General features: G+C 36.7%; 1 protein-coding gene across 1 annotated transcript in view; it reads right to left on the reverse strand.

Annotated features, from left to right (window-relative positions):
- Positions 1-20022, reverse strand: part of lrp1ba (low density lipoprotein receptor-related protein 1Ba) — a 334663-nt gene that overhangs the window by 168935 nt on the left and 145706 nt on the right. The window contains exons 22-26 of the mRNA XM_067415030.1: positions 11083-11328; positions 8046-8243; positions 5096-5300; positions 4615-4779; positions 1975-2219 (exon numbers count right to left, since the gene is read on the reverse strand). Coding sequence (XP_067271131.1) covers positions 1975-2219; positions 4615-4779; positions 5096-5300; positions 8046-8243; positions 11083-11328 — 1059 coding nt within the window. The remainder of the gene's footprint in view (positions 1-1974; positions 2220-4614; positions 4780-5095; positions 5301-8045; positions 8244-11082; positions 11329-20022) is intronic.

The following is a 20022-nucleotide window of genomic DNA, read 5'->3' on the forward strand; positions in this document are numbered from 1 at the left end:
ATTATGAGTGTTTATCTGGAGTCATGAGTTAACAAAGAGCCTCTTAGCGCCATTAAGGGTGTAATTTTGCTTTGGTGGATGATGCCAGGCTCGATGTGTTGACAGAAGGCTGATTCTTCCACATCTGGCAGATGCACACCCAAGGGAAAGAATGCTGGACAGCCATCATGGGCTGATTCGATTGTGTTTTATTTATGGGGCGTTTTTTGGCACTTCTTTTGTGCTTCATTGCCCAAACGGTGAACAAATTCTATTAGGCTTATTAAAATGGGTTACAGAAGGAGGGACAGATTTCATGGCATCTTCAGTGTTGACTGAACTGATGCGTGCAACAAGAAATTACCCAGAGGTCATTGGGGGTGGGCCAGTATGCAACCACCCAGTACGCACTAGAAACCAATAAAAACACCCTAGCAACCCTCGAAAAACACTCCGAACACATTAGTGACTGTTTTAGCATTATGGTGTTGAGTTTTTGCTTGGATAAGCACTCAGTATCATAAAATGTAAAGATTATTTGTTTGTTTTTTTAAAATATCCTTACTATTGAAAAAAAGTGTTTGATGATTTTTGCAGCACCTTAAATAAATAAGAGACCTAAATAAATAAATGAATGAATGAATGAATGAATGAATGAATGAATGAATGAATGAATGAATGAATGAATGAATGAATGAATAAATAAATAAATAAATAAATCAATAAATCAATAAATAAATAAATACATTTTATTAGATACATTTAAGTGTATTGAAAGTTATGCAGATACTGGTCATATAATTAGAATATCATCAAAAAGTTGATTTATTTCACTAATTCCATTCAAAAAGTGAAACTTGTATATTATATTCATTCATTACACACAGATGGGTATATTTCAAATGTTTATTTATTTTAATGTTGTTGATTATAATCCCAAATTCAGTTTCTCAGAAAATGTGAATATTTTGAAAAGGTTCAATAATGAAGACACCTGGTGCCACACTCTAATCAGCTAAATAATTCAAAACACCTGCAAAGGCCTTTAAATGGTCTCTAAGTCTAGTTCTGTCTACACAATCATGGGGAAGACTGCTGACTGGACAGTTGCCCAAAAGACGACCATTGACACCTTGCACAAGGAGGGCAAGACACAAAAGGTCATTGCAAAAGAGGCTGGCTGTTCACAGAGCTCTGTGTCCAAGCACATTATTAGAGAGGCGAAGGGAAGGAAAAGATGTGGTAGAAAAAAAGTGTTCAAGCAATAAGGATAACCGCACCCTGGAGAGGATTGTGAAACAAAACCCATTCAAAAATGTGGGGGAGATTCACAGAAAGTGGACTGCAGCTAGAGTCAGTGCTTCAATGATATGACTTTTTGATGATATTCTAATTATATGACCAGCACCAGTAATGCTACTCTGTGGGTTCTCTCGGCCACTACTATGAGAAACTAGATCGTTATTAGGCATGGTAAAATCAACTTTACTCACAGTAAATTGAGAGTAACGTGGGTATGATGTCATTATTAGGTCACTTACATGATTCAAATTACTTATTTCGCTGGATTTAAACATTCTTGGAAAAATTTGGCATAATGTGAGTACACAAGTCAACAAAATATATAACATTGATTTAGTGGTTTTTGGATATTTATATCCAAAAATCTTACATATTGTGCCTTTAATAGGAAAGTCAGAACAGAAATGTGACTTGTAGTGTTTGACTGCCTGTTTCATATTTCAGAATTGATGGGAATTCTTGATGGGAATCAAGGGAGTTCTTGACGAGACAGCTTTGCAGCCAATTAGTCCCTGAAATCTTCTATTGAGAAATGGGAATGTGCCAAAACTGGGTCTTTGAACGCTGTTAATCCAACATGACAACTTCGCTCAATCTAGAGACTTCCCTCATTATGTTCTATGGAGCCTTCAAATCATCATCTGTTCAAAGTCCCTCGAGACAGTTTTGAAAGACAGCGAGATGGTTTCTTACTTTGTGGCTGCCTGCTGGGATGGTATATCTCCAGGTCGAAGGGTTGGGCACTGGTTTTTTGGATCACGGTCACATTGGCTCCGGTCCATTTGTTGGCTTTGGTTAATGTGTTGGTCCTCCAGTCGGTCCAATAGACGTTCCCTCCAAAAAGAGACACGGCGAAGGGGTGAGAGAGGAACTCGTGTCCTCGAAGGATTTCAATCACCCCCGTGCCATCATATAAAGCAGAGTATATCGCGTCAGATCTGAGGAGAGACAAATAATCATTGCAATCATCATATTTTGAAGTCAACATGAAATCAAAACTGTCCCTATTTAGTTTCTTAAAGGTGCACTGTGTAAATTGTACTCTGTGGAGTAGTTTGTCCGTTTAGGGCTACTGTAGGAACATGGCGACGCAAAATGGTGACTTCACTGTAAGTATGTGGTTAGTGCCAAGGGGGTAATCTAGCACTCGGAAAGCGTTCCACCCATAGGCGCGGCCATTGCTAACCAAGCCATCACCTGCTGTTAGCATCCCATTGACTCTCATTCATTTTTGAGTCACTTTGACTCCATTTGTCCATTGTTTATTTCTAAAGAAACACGACAATGCATAAAAGGCTACATTACCTTGTATCTTACACTATCGCCCCGTAGAAGCTGTTTTTGTAAAAATAGGCTAACGATTGCGTCATAACCAACGCAACTCTGTCGCACAGTTGAGAAATTACCGTATAGACAGGAGGAGACGCTCAGAAACAATCTTTTACTGTCTATGAGACAGTCGGGGGGACGGGGAAACATAAAGTCCGATAAAGTCAAGGGAGAAGAATGGGGAGAAGCCGATAGTGAGCCAAAAGCAACGGGAGAAAATATTTAAACAACGTGATTCAGATTTCACTTTCCACAACTACTAGAAGACCTACAGCTGTCAGACAGGTTGCTCACGTCACATCTACGTCGTCAAGCTCAGTCTGAGCCTGCGCAGTTCGCTCAGCCATCAGGAAGTGAGTGCCTCTGATTGACCTTATTTTCGGCCGTTGAAGTCAATGGGATAGCTCTGTCCATTTCTTTTACTGTCTATGGTTAGTGCATGTAGATAGTATGTAGTACTAGTCGCGGTGTATGTAGATAAAAATGTCTCATTCTTAGTTAATAAAAACACAGATCCTGATAAATATTACACACTGCACATTAAATACACAATTCTACACTATCAAACTGAATAAAATCAAAGCTATTCAATCTTTGGGACTGCATTAATTCAATAAATTAAATCGAGTCAAGTACATAGTTAAACGATACTTCAATTAAATTTGGAAAGATTTGACTAGAGTCATGTCAAGACAAATCAAATCAAATCAGCTTGAACTGAATCAAATCAAACTTCATAAATCTAGTTTAACTCTGAATCGCGGCAATTCAATTAACTGAATTGAGTGTAGTCAAATTAACCTGAAACTAACTGAATCAAATACAGCTCAAAATAATCAGTTCAATTAAGTGAACTGAAGGTTGATTTAAGTCAAATAAAATGAATTCAACCTAAACTGAATAAAAAAAAACCTAATTCTAAATCTTGTTTAATTCTTAATCTAGTCAAATAGAATCATATCAACCTCAACTAAACCCTTTTTTATTACTCAACTCATTTTTATTAACTGAACAGAATCAAATAAACCTGAAATGAACTCAAACTAAGCTTAATTCTGAACCAAATCTAAAACTGAATCAAACAAAATCTTGATTAACACTACATAATGCCAACTCAATTAAACCAATTCAAATCAACCTAAACTGAAATCTTTTTAACTCTATATTATGTCAAATCAATGAACTGAACTAAGTCGATTCAAATCAAATCAAACTGAATAGCATCATAATATAAATAATTTGATTAACTTTGGAACTATTCCACAAACTATAGTTGACCTAAACTGTGTCCTAGTTTGCCAAAAAGAAGGGGGAAAAAAGTACACCTTTTATTAAATAAAACAACAAAACATAGTATATTTTTACTACAAGGAAAGTTTACCAGGAGTATACAGATGAAAAGTGTCAAAATAATCTGTAAGAAGGAGTTTAGAGTGCACTGATGCCTTGTCGAAAGAGACGGCTGAGAGAAAAAGAAAGAAACAGACTGTGACAGACTGTGAGAAAAAGAGGGATGTGTGATCTGAATATAGCAGAGACAAAAATGAGGCAATCGAAAGCAGAGAATTGATCAGATTCTTCATTAAGTCCAAGAATCTCATTATCTGAATATTAATTTGCGGTGCATTCGGAGCCACCGGGCACACGATGAGCTGAACGAGCGCTGAGAGAAATGCAAGATGAGAGCTTATGAATGTGTCAAGACGGCAAAATTGCTATGCCTTTGCTTTGTAAAATACCACAAAAAGATACTTGATGGGCAAAATTATAATCTGTAGTAATAGCATATCTCAGTCAGCCTGTTTTTCTGTCGCCAGCTGAGGTAGATCTCGATTTTGAACAAAAACACATCAATCATTCAACAAAAAGCTGCTTGATTTTGTTACTAACGACTGAATCCGAGCTTGTTCCCAATTCCCTTCCAAATCCACCCTGTGCTGCCAAAACATTCTCTTTACGGTTATTGACAAAACCCAACAGAAGAGTGTGCGCATCCTTTCTTACCGGGCGTCCGTCCACACTATCCTGCTCTCCATGTGATCCAAGGTGAGCCCATTGGGCCAGGCGCCGGTATCCATGTCCTTGAAAACCACGTGCCGCCATTTCCCGCTCATGGAAGCGCCTTCGATGCGAGGAAATGTGGCATCCCAATCGGTCCAGAACAGGGCACTGTTGACAACAAAACTCAAGTGTTTAAACGACTTTCAAACGAGGAATACTTGCAAACGACATCCTCATTAAAAGCATCAGCATTAGTGCAATTACAAAACAGGTAAGAATGTGTAATGGCCCAATTTCATGGTAATATCCCTTCTGGAAATCATTTAAAAAGCTCCTTTATGGGTGATTAGACTGGTTTATTACAACTCGCAAACCACCGTACAGAGCTATCAATCACTCAAGCTCTTCATTAAAGCTATGAAGTAATTGGAAAACTGGTGCCGTTTGCTTCCTCTCAAAGTTGAGACCGGATTGAGGAACGCACCCCTGGCCGGGGTCCACGGCGATCGCCCGAGGGTGTTCCATTCCCCCTGCAATCAGGGTGGTCCGTAATTCGCCGTTCAGCTTGGACACCTCAATCTGGTCCAGGTTACTGTCGATCCAGTAGAGATTTCCCGCTATCCAATCAACAGCAAGGCCCTCTGGAGTGGCTAAACCATGTTGGACCACCACCTCGATCGCTGAAACACCTGCGAAGACAACCAATCGGGTAATTTAAATGTCATGTTGTTGGGGTGGGGGGGTCTTCAGTTGTTAGCTTGTTGGTCAAGTTCACGATTACTCAGATTTGGTCTTTGGCGAGAGTTAATTTTGGACCCTATGAAGTGCAAGAAAAGAAATGTTAGCAAAGCCCTCAAGACAAAGTGGATCCCACTTTCTTTCTCTCTTTCTCAATGCCTAATCATCAGTTCCTTTGTGATATGAGTGTAAATTACTTCTCACAAGTTTAGAAGCTTTTGAAGCTGAAATATTAACACAGTTGGGGGACTGACTTTGATTTTAAGTGTAAAACAGCTAAAGAAAGAGCTCTCTGTCAATATGCTGAACATTAGGGACAAGAAAAATTCAACATTTTTGGCTGAACGCTTCTTCACATACATTTTTTGTATCACGTTCTCGGACAACAACTCAATACTAATAATAACAAATAATATAAATAATTAGATAACATACAAATAAAATAAAGTAAAAATTATAATAAAATGCCATTATCACAATTGAAGTTAATAATAAAATAAAATTCAAATAAAATAAAAAAGTTGTCTTGCTAACACCTCCAGATTTTAATAATTAATTTAACTTAAAATCAGATAATATTAAATGTCCTATGCCCATAATTCCACAACTGTTAGGTTAATATAATTGTAAAAACTGCCACAGCTTTTGTAATTTTAAGTTACGTTTTTGTAGCTACCGTGATGCTCTATATTGCCAAAAGTATTGGGACACCCCTTGCAAATCATTACAGGTGTTCCAAACACTTCCATGGCCACAGGTGTATAAAATCAAGCCCCTAGGCATGCAGATGCTTCAAAAAACATTTGTAAAGAATGGGTCGTTCTTAGGAGCTCAGTGAATTCAAGCGCGGTATAGTGATAGGTTGCGACCTGTGCAATAAGTTCATTTGTGAAATTTCCTCACTACTAAATATTCCACTGTCAACTGTTAGTAGTATAGTAGTATTATAACAAAGTGGAAGCAATTGAGGACAACAGCAACACAGCCACAAAGTAGTAGGCCATGTAAAATCACAGAGAGGGGTCAGCGCATGCTGAGGCACACAGTGCGCATAAGTCGCCAACTTTCTTCAATAGCTCCAGACCTCCAAACTTTGCGACGCCTTAAGATTAGCTCAAGAACAGTGCATAGAGAGCTTCAGGGAATGGGTTTCCATGGCCAAGCAGCTGCATCCAAGCCTTACAACATCAAGTGCAGTCCAAAGCATTGGATGCAGTGGTGTAAAGAACGCCGCGACTGGACTCTAAAGCAGTGGAGACGTGTTCTCTGAAGTGACGAATCACGCTTCTCTGTCTGGCAATCTGATGGACGAGTCTGGGTTGGCGGTTGCCAGAAGAGCGGTACTTGTCTGCCTGCATTGTGCCAAGTGTAAAGTTTGGTGGAGGGTGGATTGTGGTGTTGGGTTGTTTTTCAGGGGTTTGGCACCTTAGTTCCAGTGAAAGGAACTCTTAATGCTTTACAGGGCTTGCAAAATCGCTAGCCCAACGTCCCGGGGCTATGGTATTTTCCATACCATTCTATTCCATACACTTCATAAATGAAAGAATGAAGAAGAATGGTCAAAATTACCCATAAACAAACTCCTTAACCTTGTGGATAGCCTTCTCAGAAGAGTTGAAGCTGTCATAGCTGCAAAAGGTGAGCCAACTCCATATTAAACACTACAGATTAAGAATGGGATTTCATTGAAGTTCATGTGCATGTAAACGCAGGTGTCCCAAAACGTTTGGCAAAATAGATCATGTCAACTTTAACCCTTGTGTGGTGTTCATATTTTTGTTACTCAGACAGTGTTCGTGGGTCTGGTGGACCCGCTGCATTTTGGGGTTTTTAATTCAACAAGATAAAAAATGTTATGTTAAAATACTCAACAGATGTTTACTTCATCCAAATTACAAGCAATATAAACAGCATATATGGTTAATATTTTCTCTTTACCTTTGTTAGATCACATTTAAGAATTGCAACCTCCTGTGTGGGAATGGCAGGGGTAGAAACAAAACTCATTCTTGTAGCTACTCTCTCACACACGCACACGCACACACACACACACACACACACACACTCATGAACACACACACACACACACACACCCATAACACACACACATGCACGCAACCCCCCACACCCCCACCCCACACACATACACATACGCACACTTGGATATGTGGTGTATGGTTCCTCTCCATAGGCATACTGGTTTTCTAATGTACAAACTGTATAATCTATCCCCCTACAATAACCCTACCCCTAAACCTACCCATCACAGAAAACTTTTGGCATTTTTTGAATTAATTACTACTGCAATAATTTTGTCAACACCATCAGCTGTCAACTCCACTTTCAAACCATCCTGAATACACCCTGTAGTGAACTCTAGATTTGTCAGTATTTATAAAAAACTTTTTTAACATTATTTATGTATCTGGCTGTGTTGGAGTGATAGGCAAGGAAAAAAAATTGCGAGAAAATGGCAGAAGCAGGAGGTTGCACCTAAACGTAGGTGAATAGGCACTTTCTTCCAAAATAATTCCTTGACAAAAACTATTTTGAGTTCTGCAGTTTCCTGTCTCAGTACTCAAGAATCATTGCATGATATAACGCAAGCTCCATTACATCATACTATAGTCTATATGATATAATCAAGGCTTAAATATAAACAGTGTTATAAACAATTTAAAATAATTTTGCCATACCGCCACCCTCTGACAGCTTCCCACGGTAAATCTTGTCCTCTACGACATCGGTCCAATATAGCAGGCTCTGGCTGAAATGGAAATCCAAAGCGATGGTGTTCCTGAGCCCAGGGACTAACAGGCTGTAGTCACCCTTTTGCAGGTTGATGCGGCGAATTTCATGTCGGATGGAAAATATTATGAATGCCTCAAAAGGATCTACAAAAGCAACAGAAACCAGATGGTAAAGAACAAGAATGCATGCAGCCTTAAGTTAATTTAAAGGGATAGTTCACCCAAAAACGAAAATTATCCCATCATTTATACCCCTCAAGCCATGTGTATACGACTTTCTTCTTTTAGCTTTATAATGGGAGTAAATGGTAGCTTAAGTCCAAAAAAGCGCATCCATCCATCATAAAAGTTATCCGTATGGCTCCAGGGTGTTAATAAAGACCTTCTAAAGTAAAGTGATGTGTTTTTGTAAGATAAATATCCATAATTATAACTTTATAAACTGTAATCACTGGCTTACGTTCAAGAGAGAGTCAAGTTCCGCCATAAGTTGTAGATGTAGTGTAAGCTTAGGTGAGATAGACGCCTCTCGTGGTTCAGACAAATACAGCTGAGCAACAAACTTAAGCTCCTCTGGCATTTCTCTTTAAAAAAGTTTGTTTTAGATTTTGTTTTGCTTTATCCTCTGCAAGTTCATCAGTACGTCATATGCCGGGACAGAGGTCACTCTTCCGCTGGAACTAGACTCGTGTATGGTCATTAACGGAAGCCAGTTATTATAGTTTATAAAGTTAGAACACATAGCTTCACTTCAGAAGGCCTTTATTAACCCCCATGGAGCCGTATGGATTACTTTTTAGATAGATAGATAGATAGATAGATAGATAGATAGATAGATAGATAGATAGATAGATAGATAGATAGATAGATAGATAGATAGATAGATAGATAGATAGATAGATAGATAGATAGATAGATAGATAGATAGATAGATAGATAGATAGATAGATAGATAGATAGATAGATAGATAGATAGATAGATAGATAGATAGATCCACAAGATGTTTGGTCTGGAAACTCACCATTGACAGCTCAATTCGAGGGGCGGGATAAACTGTTGTCTTTCAAACTCCCTCTGCACGCGATAGGATAGCGCTACACCAACCAGAGCAACGAAGGTAAAACAGAGCTTGTTGATAGATTAAACATTCACCGTATCCGGTCGGATAAACTCAGAACACATCTTCCCTTTTTAAGAATGACTTCAGTGCCGCTCTTTGTCTCAGAGAAAAGCTTAACTCCAAGTCTTCCAGAGTCGCGGTCAAAGCTGATTCGAAAGACCGCCGCCGTTCGCCAGTTTCTGTGTTTACTAGAAGCACGCAAGCGCAACTCGGCCGTCGTCATTATGGCCCGGCCCGCCGACTCGATACACGATGTGATTGGCCCGGCAAGAGTTAGGCGAATACAGCTCAGAAGGGTATTGAGAGTTTCTAGACGACACTTGCGGGCAGATTAAATTTGCTGCCGCTGAGGTGCGTCTAGATTTCCAGGCTAATTCACTCCCATTATAGAGCTTTGAAGAGCCAAGGTATTTGTTTTAAATATAACTCTGATTGTGTTTGGCTGGAAGAAAGTCCTACACACCTAGGATGGCTTGAGGGTGGGTAACTTATGGGATCATTTTCATTTTTGGGTGAACTAACAATTTAAGCAACATGTCCTGTTTAGGACTGTGAAAATGCATTAAGTTTAATACAATAGACGGTCCTTTAAAATTGCTGTGTGTTGAAGGATTTTTTTTGTAATACAAATTGTTATAGATATAACTACATTTTAGGCTACTAAATGTAAATGTAAAAAATTCACACAAGTAAGTCAACATAACTCTTAAAATAACATTTCAAAATGCTGTAATGTTAAAATAGAAAAGTAGGTTCAAAAGTAAAATGATTTGATGAAAACAGTGTCTTAAAAGGGTTTATAAAATAGACCAAAAAGGCAAGAGGCTGCACTGTTAAAAAATAAAAATAAAAAAAAAATAATTTGGTTTAACTTAAAAAATGTAAGTAACCTGGTTGCCTTAAAACTTTATAGACTTTAGTTTATTGAATTTTTTTTTTAGTTGATACAATGAAAGAAATTGGTTTAATAAATAGAAACTTTTATGATAAATCATGAATATAGACCAATTTGGCATGTTTCACTGTCATCACAAATAAAACGAATAATATTTGAATAAAGGTTGTCGATTCTCAAAAATGTTCATTGTATTAACTCAAATTTGTCATTTCCATGAACTCAAAATGTAAGGCAACCAGGTAACTTATTTTTAAAATATTTTTTTACAGTGTGGTAAAGCAAAGTTATAATGTAAAAAGATACATTAAATGAAATGAATTATAATAATATTAACAATTATAAAAATAAAAAAATAAAAAATAAATTGAATATTCCAAGCTATGAATAAAGCAAAAACGTATGCTGCACATATCTCTACATCTCTAAAACTCGAGATGAAATTTTTTGGATTGCAATATAAATTATAACTGGACGTTTCTGTTCGGACAAAAACTAAAAGCATTTTGACAGCTCTGAAAACTGAGCTGTGTGTTCGAGCTTGTTTTCCTTTTTTATTAAATCATCTAACTTAGTGCTCTTTGCGTATATCTTCCTGTCCACTCTCATAAAGTGCGCTAGAGTCGGAGCTCTCTAATCTTTCCCAACACAAACAGTTGCTTTGGCTCTTTTATAAAGTAAAACCGCTAAAATGAAATGCATATTATTACAGATGCATTTTACACCCTAAACCAAATGCCAAAACTAAAATGCAATAAAGGACCAAAAAAACAGTCACTGATTCATTTACTTGTCATTTTCCCAGCATTTATTCGTGTAATTTCCATCCCAGAAATTGCAGGGTCATTCTGTCCCCCTGAGGTTAATTGTCTTGTGGTCTGGACTGTAATCTGGCTTTAACCCAAATAATTGAGGTTTGTGTGCGATAAATTCAGAGGTTCCTAACCATGTGCCAACCACATTTTACCTGTACTTTGGCAGCTGTCTCCATCAAGCTCAAGACTCCAGCCAGGATAGCAGGAGCATTTCACAGTGTTCTTGTGCTGTTCACACACTTGGCTGCAGCGTAGATGCTTGGTACAGTAATCCAGAACCTCACAGGTCCGGCCGTCCGAGCCCAGCTGGAATCCGGCCGGACAGGAACACACGACCCCTTTGCCCGGTGCCACCGAGCACTCGTGACTGCAGCCGCCCTTCCGCACCGAACACTCGTCTGAGATGGAGGAAGACACCGAGAGAGGAGGGTTATTGTCATTATTGTCACTTCAGAAGAAAATAGCAGGGTCCGAACACTGAGACGGAAAGAACTGATGGGATTCCTCAGTAGACATACGGTCGAGCAGCAGGGAGTCGTAGGCGCTTGGAGGAGCCGAAGGTAATAGACAGAGAATGAACAAACAAAAAATGGATTGGCACTCTCCGTTTGGTCCTCCAGGCTATATGCTTGGTCAGCAAGAGAAATTGGATGCAAGTGGATTGTCTCTATTAGAGTCTTATTCCTCTACATAGTTCCCAATGTCTCACAAATTCGAGCACTAGAGGAAGGCTGTTTACAGTCTCAGAAAAAAGGCTTGTCACAGAGTCAGTAACATTTGTACATTATTGACCCTTTAATAAGGCACACAGTAGTACCTTAAGGTACACATTACTTCTCCAAGGTATTAATATGCACCTTTTAGAGGTAGATAAGTTACAAAATTGTTCCCTTAAGTGCTTGCCAAGCAATACAAAGACAATAGCTTGTTGCTTTTTAACGCTACGTCCGACGTCATCGTCGCGACGGTTACACTTTCTCCATAAGCTGAGTGCGGAAGGCAGTCTGGCGGAAGCTAGATGTTTTACTTTATAAAGTTTTAAATACGGATATTTTTCTTACACAAACCCATCGATTCATTTCAAAAGGCCTTTATTAACCCCCTGGATTATTTGCCCCGTGTGGATTACATTTATGATGGATGGATGCACTTTTTTGGGGCTTCAAATTTTGGACTGCCATTCACTGCCATTATAAACCTTGGAAGAGCCAGGACATATTGTAATATAACTAATTGTATTCGTCTGAAAGAAAAAATTCATACACCAAGGATGGCATGAGGGTGAGTAAATCATGGGCTAATTTTTTATCTTTGGGTGAGCTATATATATATATATATTGCGATTAGAAAACTAATTCACCAGATGATTTTAATAGCTATATTTATAAAGAATTAATCATCACAGGATGCTTTTTTTATGGGGAATTTATGGATTTTTTTTTAATAAAATATTTTATTTATAATAAAAATTATAAATTGCAAGCACAGATAAATACAATAGAACAAGTGAACTACGCAGTGCTTTATGTTTTGCATGTAGATCTAAAAGTATTCAACATGTATCAAATGTAAAATAGGCCCCACTTTACATTAGGTGGCCTTAAGTACTATGAACTTACATCAAAAAATAAGTACAATGTACTTACTGTGTTCAAATTGTATTGCAAAACACCTTTGCTGATATTGAGGTGGGATATGGGTAGAGTTAGGGACAGGTGTGGTGGTGTGGGTCAGTTTAAGGGTAGAGTAGATGTAAGGGAAGTGCCAACTGTGTAATTACAAATGTAACTACAGAAATTAATTACAGATATAATTACATGCAGGTATTTTTTATACATGTAAGTACAATGTAAAAACATGAATGTACACAATAAATGCATTGTATTGAATGATTCATTACAATGTTAGTACATAGTAGTTATAGTAGTTAAGGCCACCTAATATAAAGTGGGTCCGTAAAATAACACTAATTAAACTTTAATTAAATTAAATATAATTCATATTATTAATTAATCAATACAGTGTATCTGTTAAAGCTACAAAAGTGATTTTCTCTTGTTGTTTGCCTAACGTGACAAACAACTGCGGGTATATTATGCTGCTGTCACTTTAAGACGAATGCGCAGATCCAATATGATACGCATCCGTTTGCTTTCTCAATAGTTTACAACACACAACCGACTGTGTTTACGAGGATACTCGCAGAGTATTTTGACATCATTTTGCGTGCACATGTCCATTCAATCGCAAAAGAAAGAAAAAGAGACCCGTATTCGGGTGTTCACATGCTGTCAGCGTGGCTCTGTGTGTGCAGTGCGCGGGTTCCAGTCTTTTTAAAGGGATAGTTCACCCAAAAATGAAAATGATGTCATCACATCAAACTTGACGGTAGCCATTGACTTCCATAGTAGGGGGGAAAAAACACTATGGAAGTCAATGGCTACAGTCAAATGACTGCTTACCAACATTCTTGAAAGTATATGATTTTGTGTTAAAAAGATTAAATAAACTGGGTGAGTAAATGATGACAACGTTTTGATTTATGGGTGAACTATTTTTTTAAGGGTGCATACTAATATGGAACTTTTAAAAGTAGATAAGGTATAAAGTTGTCCTTTTAAGAGTACTACTGAACCTTTTAGGGGTAAATAAGATACAAAGCAAACTGATAAGCTATTGAGCCCATTTTAAAGGTACAATTTTCTTTCTGACAGGACACAAAACAATGGGACACAAAACACTGACTAAAATGTTTTGTTTGGCTGTGTAGGTTCTTCCAGTATATCTGTTATTTGTAAGTTTTTCTTCCAATGAATGCTCAGAGGCACCAAACTCCGAGTATTTTTCCACCCTTAACATCACTTTATTGTGATTTATTGCCGAAGACTGTAGGTTTGGACAATGTAATTTGGCAATATGTCATCGAAGTGGCCCCATGGTAAGATGCTAAATGGGAAAATATTGTTAAGTATCAGCTCAAGTTGTCATCTAGCAGTATATATGTTAGCCTCTTGGGTGACAAGCTCAATAAGGCTATTTCTAACAGTGATGATAAAGTGTATATTTGCACTTGGAATAATTTTTTTTTTTCCACAGACATTAAAAATCATTAAGTAAATTACTGAGGGATAGAAAGGTTATCACGATCAAAAAGCTTTTAATCTCTTTGCTTTAGAAGGTCTGCAACTATTTCAAAACTGATCTTAATTCATTTTGTCTACAATAAAAGACTTATCATATCCCAATTAAAAATGCAACAACTATAAGAAATACAGTCCTAGACACACACAAAAAGGCCACAGAGGGATTCAAGGTAACACCGCCTTGAACAGCAAGTGGTTTCAAGGTTTAAATGAAGCGTCTAGTACTGACAGAGGATAATGCATCCATAAACCTCAAGGCAGTCATATTGGTGGAGGTGCGGAGTGAATAAAAATGTGCTAGACGCTCAAATGGAAAACAACAAAGCGCATGCAGGAGAAATAAGGGGGAAAGAAATGGATCATTGATGAGGGAAAGGAGCTCAAAAAAGGTATAAAATGGCAAATGGAAGTACATTCAATCAGGCTACAATCTAACACTGGCGATACGGAGGATTCGTGGGGTCTGAGAGAAGTAACTAATACAGTAGAGGAAATTAAAAAAGTTCCAAGAGGGCGATAATGGATCTTTCTGAACAGAGAGTCGCTTTAAAATTCAGTTTGAATGCTGATGCTCAAAAAAAAAAAAATGTTCAAAGACTCACTGACTTTGTGAAAAGGTCTGATTTCATCATCTTGGTTTTAGCATGTTGGTTGTTGGGAGACTGGATGGATGGATGGATGGATGGATGGATGGATGGATGGATGGATGGATGGATGGATGGATGGATGGATGGATGGATGGATGGATGGATGGATGGATGGATGGATGGATGGTCCTGACACATGGTCTGAAGCGCATTGCGCAGGTTCACTTAGGGCATGTCGAATCCACTTTATCTAGTTTAACGACAGGAAAAACGGTCATGTTGTAGGGTTGTACCTAGTCTCTTAATGAATCATGGGTGTGTTTTGGGCGTAACGTGCAATAAACCAATCAGAGGCTCATCTCCCATTCCCTTTAAAAGCCAGTTGCGCTCGCACCGTGGTGGCATCGCTATTTACATGGCGGAATTTGCAAGCGGAAAGACTGAAAGCTTGTCTAGAGAGGAATCCTTTTATTTTTTAAATGTAAATATGTTTGCGTGCCGCTGCGCATCCCTGTGTGTGTAATAAGCAGATATAGGCGCATATTACTAATGCACCATTAAATAACACAAAAACACTTTAAATGTTTCTGTTGGTCAATGGCGCAGTCGTTTTGAGTTGCCTCAAAATAACAACACACCAACAATGCGCCTGAACACACCTCAGACCAGACCATCGGTAAACACGATAGGGCCCTAAGATACTTTAGGCATTTTTAGGCTAAAAGTGCCCAACTGTATGTCAAATATCATCAGGTTGCATTTGAACAAACTGTAATTCACAATTCATGGCATCTAAAAGACAGAAGATGTTTGGAGGTCCCAAAGCAAAGAGGGCTTCAGGGCACTGGCCAGCAGGTTCATTCACACATCTTCCGTGGCCTTGAGAAAAAGCAGCCGCAGGGTGAAACCTTTAAAAAATGTCTAGTGAGATCAGAAAGAGCTGTTGGGTTCAACTCAGAGATGTACACTGTAAAAAAACCAGCCGGTTCCTCCATGAAGGCCATCCCTGAGAGTCATTGAGTTGGATCAGCTGGAGCTGCCAGGTGAAGTTTCTCCTGCCTTTATATATATATATATATATATATATATATATATATATATATATATATATATATATATATATATATATATATATATATATATATATATATCTGGTTGGAGCATCTGAGTAGCATACTAACAAAGAAAAAAAACAACAACTGGTGACCTATTTCTCGCCAAGATTCACTCCACAAAGCTGGGAGCGTGATCTGGAGGCTCATTCTGTCATGATTAGTCCTATTATGTGCAGGCTTGGTCTGTTTTAAACAATATTTATTTAACTCAGGACATTTTTTGGAATGTTTCTAGACCATTGGGTTTTGACAATTTCTTTATTTATCTTACGGCTTGACCATGGTGAGTGCATTTATCTCTGCCAGCGGCTAGCAGAGTTCGCGTTCAGCCCCGCTTTCATTGGGATGTGTGAGATATTTTAGCAGGACATTGAGAGTGTGCTTAAAATTAATGGGGGTTTGATTGGCTCTTTTTTAAATTAATAGAGGTGTTAGACTGAAATGTGATGTTAAATGCTCTTTCAGGCTCGCTGAACTGTGCTTGCTGGGATTCAGTGGCAACACAAATTACACTATTGTTTTACTGCAAACAAAATCATTACAATAATGATATACCATTTTAAAAAAGGCAGCAGATGCTATTTACACCAAGTGTAAGTGAACACCAAGTGTTAATAGCAGTTTACACAAAGTGAAATAGCATACTAAGTGAAAATAGTGATGTATTCTATTTACACCATGTAAAAGTAGCAGTTCTTTGCAATTTGTGTAAATAGTAATTTATTGTTTATATTTAGGATTATTATCAATGTTAAAAACGTTGTGTAAAACATTTTTTAGGATTATTTCATGAATAGAAAGTTCAAAAGAACAGTATATCTGAAATTACACAACAGCACTGTAAAAAAATGTTCCTGGTTTTTGTTGGTTTAACTTAAAAAAGTAAGTAACCTAGTTGCCTTAAAATGTTGAGTTTATTGAAATTAAAAGTTTGAGTTGATACAATGAAGGAAATATGTTTAATAAATAGAAACTCAAATATTATTGTATCTGAACCACATAAAAATGTGATAAATCATGAAAATAGCACTATTGGCTGCCTCATCAGAAATAAAACACGCACAATTACCCAATATGCTTACAAAATCGTTTAATAATATTTTAATAAAGGTTGTCAAATCTCAAAAATGTTCATTGTATTAACTCAAAATTTTAATTTCAATGATCTCAAAAATTAAGGCAACCAGGTAACTTTTTTTCTAAATATTTTTTTACAGTGTGTTTTCAACATTGATAATAATCATAAATGTTTCTTAAACAGCAAATCATCACATTAGAATGATTTCTAAATGATCATGTGACACTGAAGAATGGAAGAATGATGCTGAAAATTCAGCTTTGCACCAATTATATTTTAAAATATATTCAACTAGAAAACAGTTATTTTACATTTGAATATATTTCACAATTTTACCGTTTTTTTATTTTTAATAAAAGAAATGCAACTTGTGAATGTCAGTATATATATATATATATATATATATATATATATATATATATATATATATATATATATATATATATATATATATATATATATATGTGTATATATCCCACATTTAATAATAAAATAATAATTTAAACAATCTGCACTATCTTTGTTCAGATAGTGTACTCAAAATCCGGCATATCTACATTGGTTGCCATAGTGATGACTTCCATGAAGAGACATACAAAAGAAGCTGTCATTGTACAAAGAGAAAGCTTGGCACATGCTGTGTTAAAAACTGCTCACTCGTTTGCCCATTCACTATTTATTACAAAGAGAACAGCATATGTGAGCATAAAAGAGTGAATTCAGCTGAGGATGCTCTTTGTGAGAGTATAACATCATAGTTTCAGCCATACATCACTGTAGTCACGGACGATGAAAACAACTTTTGCTAGAACTGAAATCTGATCTTACTGTTCAAACTGAAACGTTGCACTTTAATCTGATTTTCAACCACATATCGATACGGTTAGATGCGTTTTTGTTCAAATCAGATTCTATGTGGGCCTTTTGCTACAAACAATTAAACCGTTTTGAGTCGGATACGCCTAAAAGTGGAATCTTCTGAACAAAACCTAATTATTTTGGTTGAAAGGAGGAGATAAATTCAGTCTAATCTCTCTTGGCTCTCTGGATGATATTCAGCTAAATGTCATGTGAACGGGGAGTATGAGATATATATCAAATTTGTTGCGCTCGCATCATTCCTCGTACTGCAAAAATAAGGTGATTCACATGCTAGATGGTGAATAATATATGTATTTTTGATTCATCAGTCGTTACTAAGGGCAAAAAAATTGAACATACGGTGTCTGATTCTCTTCTCACACACATCCTCAGAGGGCCAGTTTTGCAGTGTGCACTCCAGCATTAATCAGTCTGAAGGGGGATGTGTGTGAGAGGGGGGAGGGGGAGGAGGGAGAGAGAGAGAGAGAGAGAGAGAGAGAGAGAGAGAGAGAGAGAGAGAGAGAGAGAGAGAGAGAGAGAGAGAGAGAGAGAGAGAGAGAGAGAGAGAGAGAGAGAGAGAGAGAGAGAGGAGAGAGAGAGAGAGAGAGAGAGAGAGAGAGAGAGAGAGAGAGAGAGAGAGAGAGAGAGAGAGAGAGAGAGAGAGAGAGAGAGGGGAGGAGGAGGAGCCGATAGATGTAATTGGCTCTACGCTGATATTCCAGCACTACCTCATCTCACCTGAGGGAAGAGATCTCTCTCTGAAGCTTTCCTAAATAAACCTTAATACACGACTCACTAAAACCCTCCAAATCACCCAAGAGCCACACACAGCATCCAGGCTCACGTTCCCACACACACACACACACACACACGGTACATTTGTCACCAAAAAAAAAACCCCATTTGTTGGTTTACATCAAACAATGACGAAGCAGGATTTAAATAAATTATTCAAAATATTCAAAATATGTCACATTCTGACAGTTATAAAGATTATAAAGATAAGTTAAAGATTCACTGAGGTAAAGTGTGCACTTGTTTTTGAAAGAAAAGAATGAAATTGAATGGAAATGACCCCTTCGATTGAGAACTAATTTAAAATTTGAGTATTTTTTCCCTGTTTTCCAGTAAAATAAATAAAAAAATTACCATCTCTATAAGAACAAAAGTATGCTTACATATTTTTTTTTATTATAGTATTAAATTAGTGCTTTCAATTAATAAAATAACACTAGTTAATAGCAATTTTTTCTGTAATTAACCATGATTATAAACATCAGTTTTTTATATTTTTATATTGTAAAAATTTCCAGCTACTCTCTAAATTAATGTAGAAACAACTTAAAAACAGTTTTTTTATGTTTGTTGTAATGGCATTTTTTTATGAATGAGGTTATCTGTATGGTAATAGACTGCTTAGTATATTTCATATTGTATCATTTCGCCTAAAACAACGAGAATTAATAGTTTTGTTTTGTTTTTATTAGAAAAAAATAGTACAATTTAGAAAAATAAACATTAGATATTTGTTACATCGAGTCTTATTATCTTTTAAAGCAATATTTAAAAGATACTTTTTTTAAAGCAAATACATTTTTTATGTTCAATGTATGCTTAGATATTTATGGAAGCCTAATTATGAATATTAAATTTCACAATTGTGACTTTCTTTCCTAAAAATTTTACTTTATATTACATAATTTTACACTTCACAACTGTAACTATTTATATTTTTTAATTATTTTAAATATGTTACATTATTTTAATCAAACTTTTTATTATTTTCAAAATCAAACAAATGAAATTAAACACACATTTCTGACTTTTACTTTATAAAATGTGACTCATCAGATTTTTGGATTTTTTTTATTCAAAATGAAATAAATTATTATTTAAATCAATTATTATCTTAAATCAAATCGAATAAAAATTAAAACCCATTTTTTCATATTTTATTATTATTACTATTTACTGTTAGGAATCAACTTCAATTTATTTACGCCCCTCCCCAAGGGACATTTGGTTTTCAGCAAGACATATGGACAGACAGACCATAAAATACAGAAAATATAAAATACAAAACAGTAAAAAAAATACATAAATACCACAAACTAAATGGAATAGTCAAAACCAAACAAAATACATGTACAAAAGAAAATGACTGGTTAAAACAGTGCTGTTCAAGGCCCAGTCATGTCTAACCCTAAACCTAACCTCAAAAATCTGACTGATTGATAGCAAAGTTGTTCAAGGAATGAGTCTACATCACATTAATCATGATATTACCATCATCAGTGTCAAAGGCCGG

This window comes from Pseudorasbora parva, chromosome 14 (assembly GCF_024679245.1).
Source record: "Pseudorasbora parva isolate DD20220531a chromosome 14, ASM2467924v1, whole genome shotgun sequence".
Lineage (NCBI taxonomy): Eukaryota > Metazoa > Chordata > Actinopteri > Cypriniformes > Gobionidae > Pseudorasbora > Pseudorasbora parva.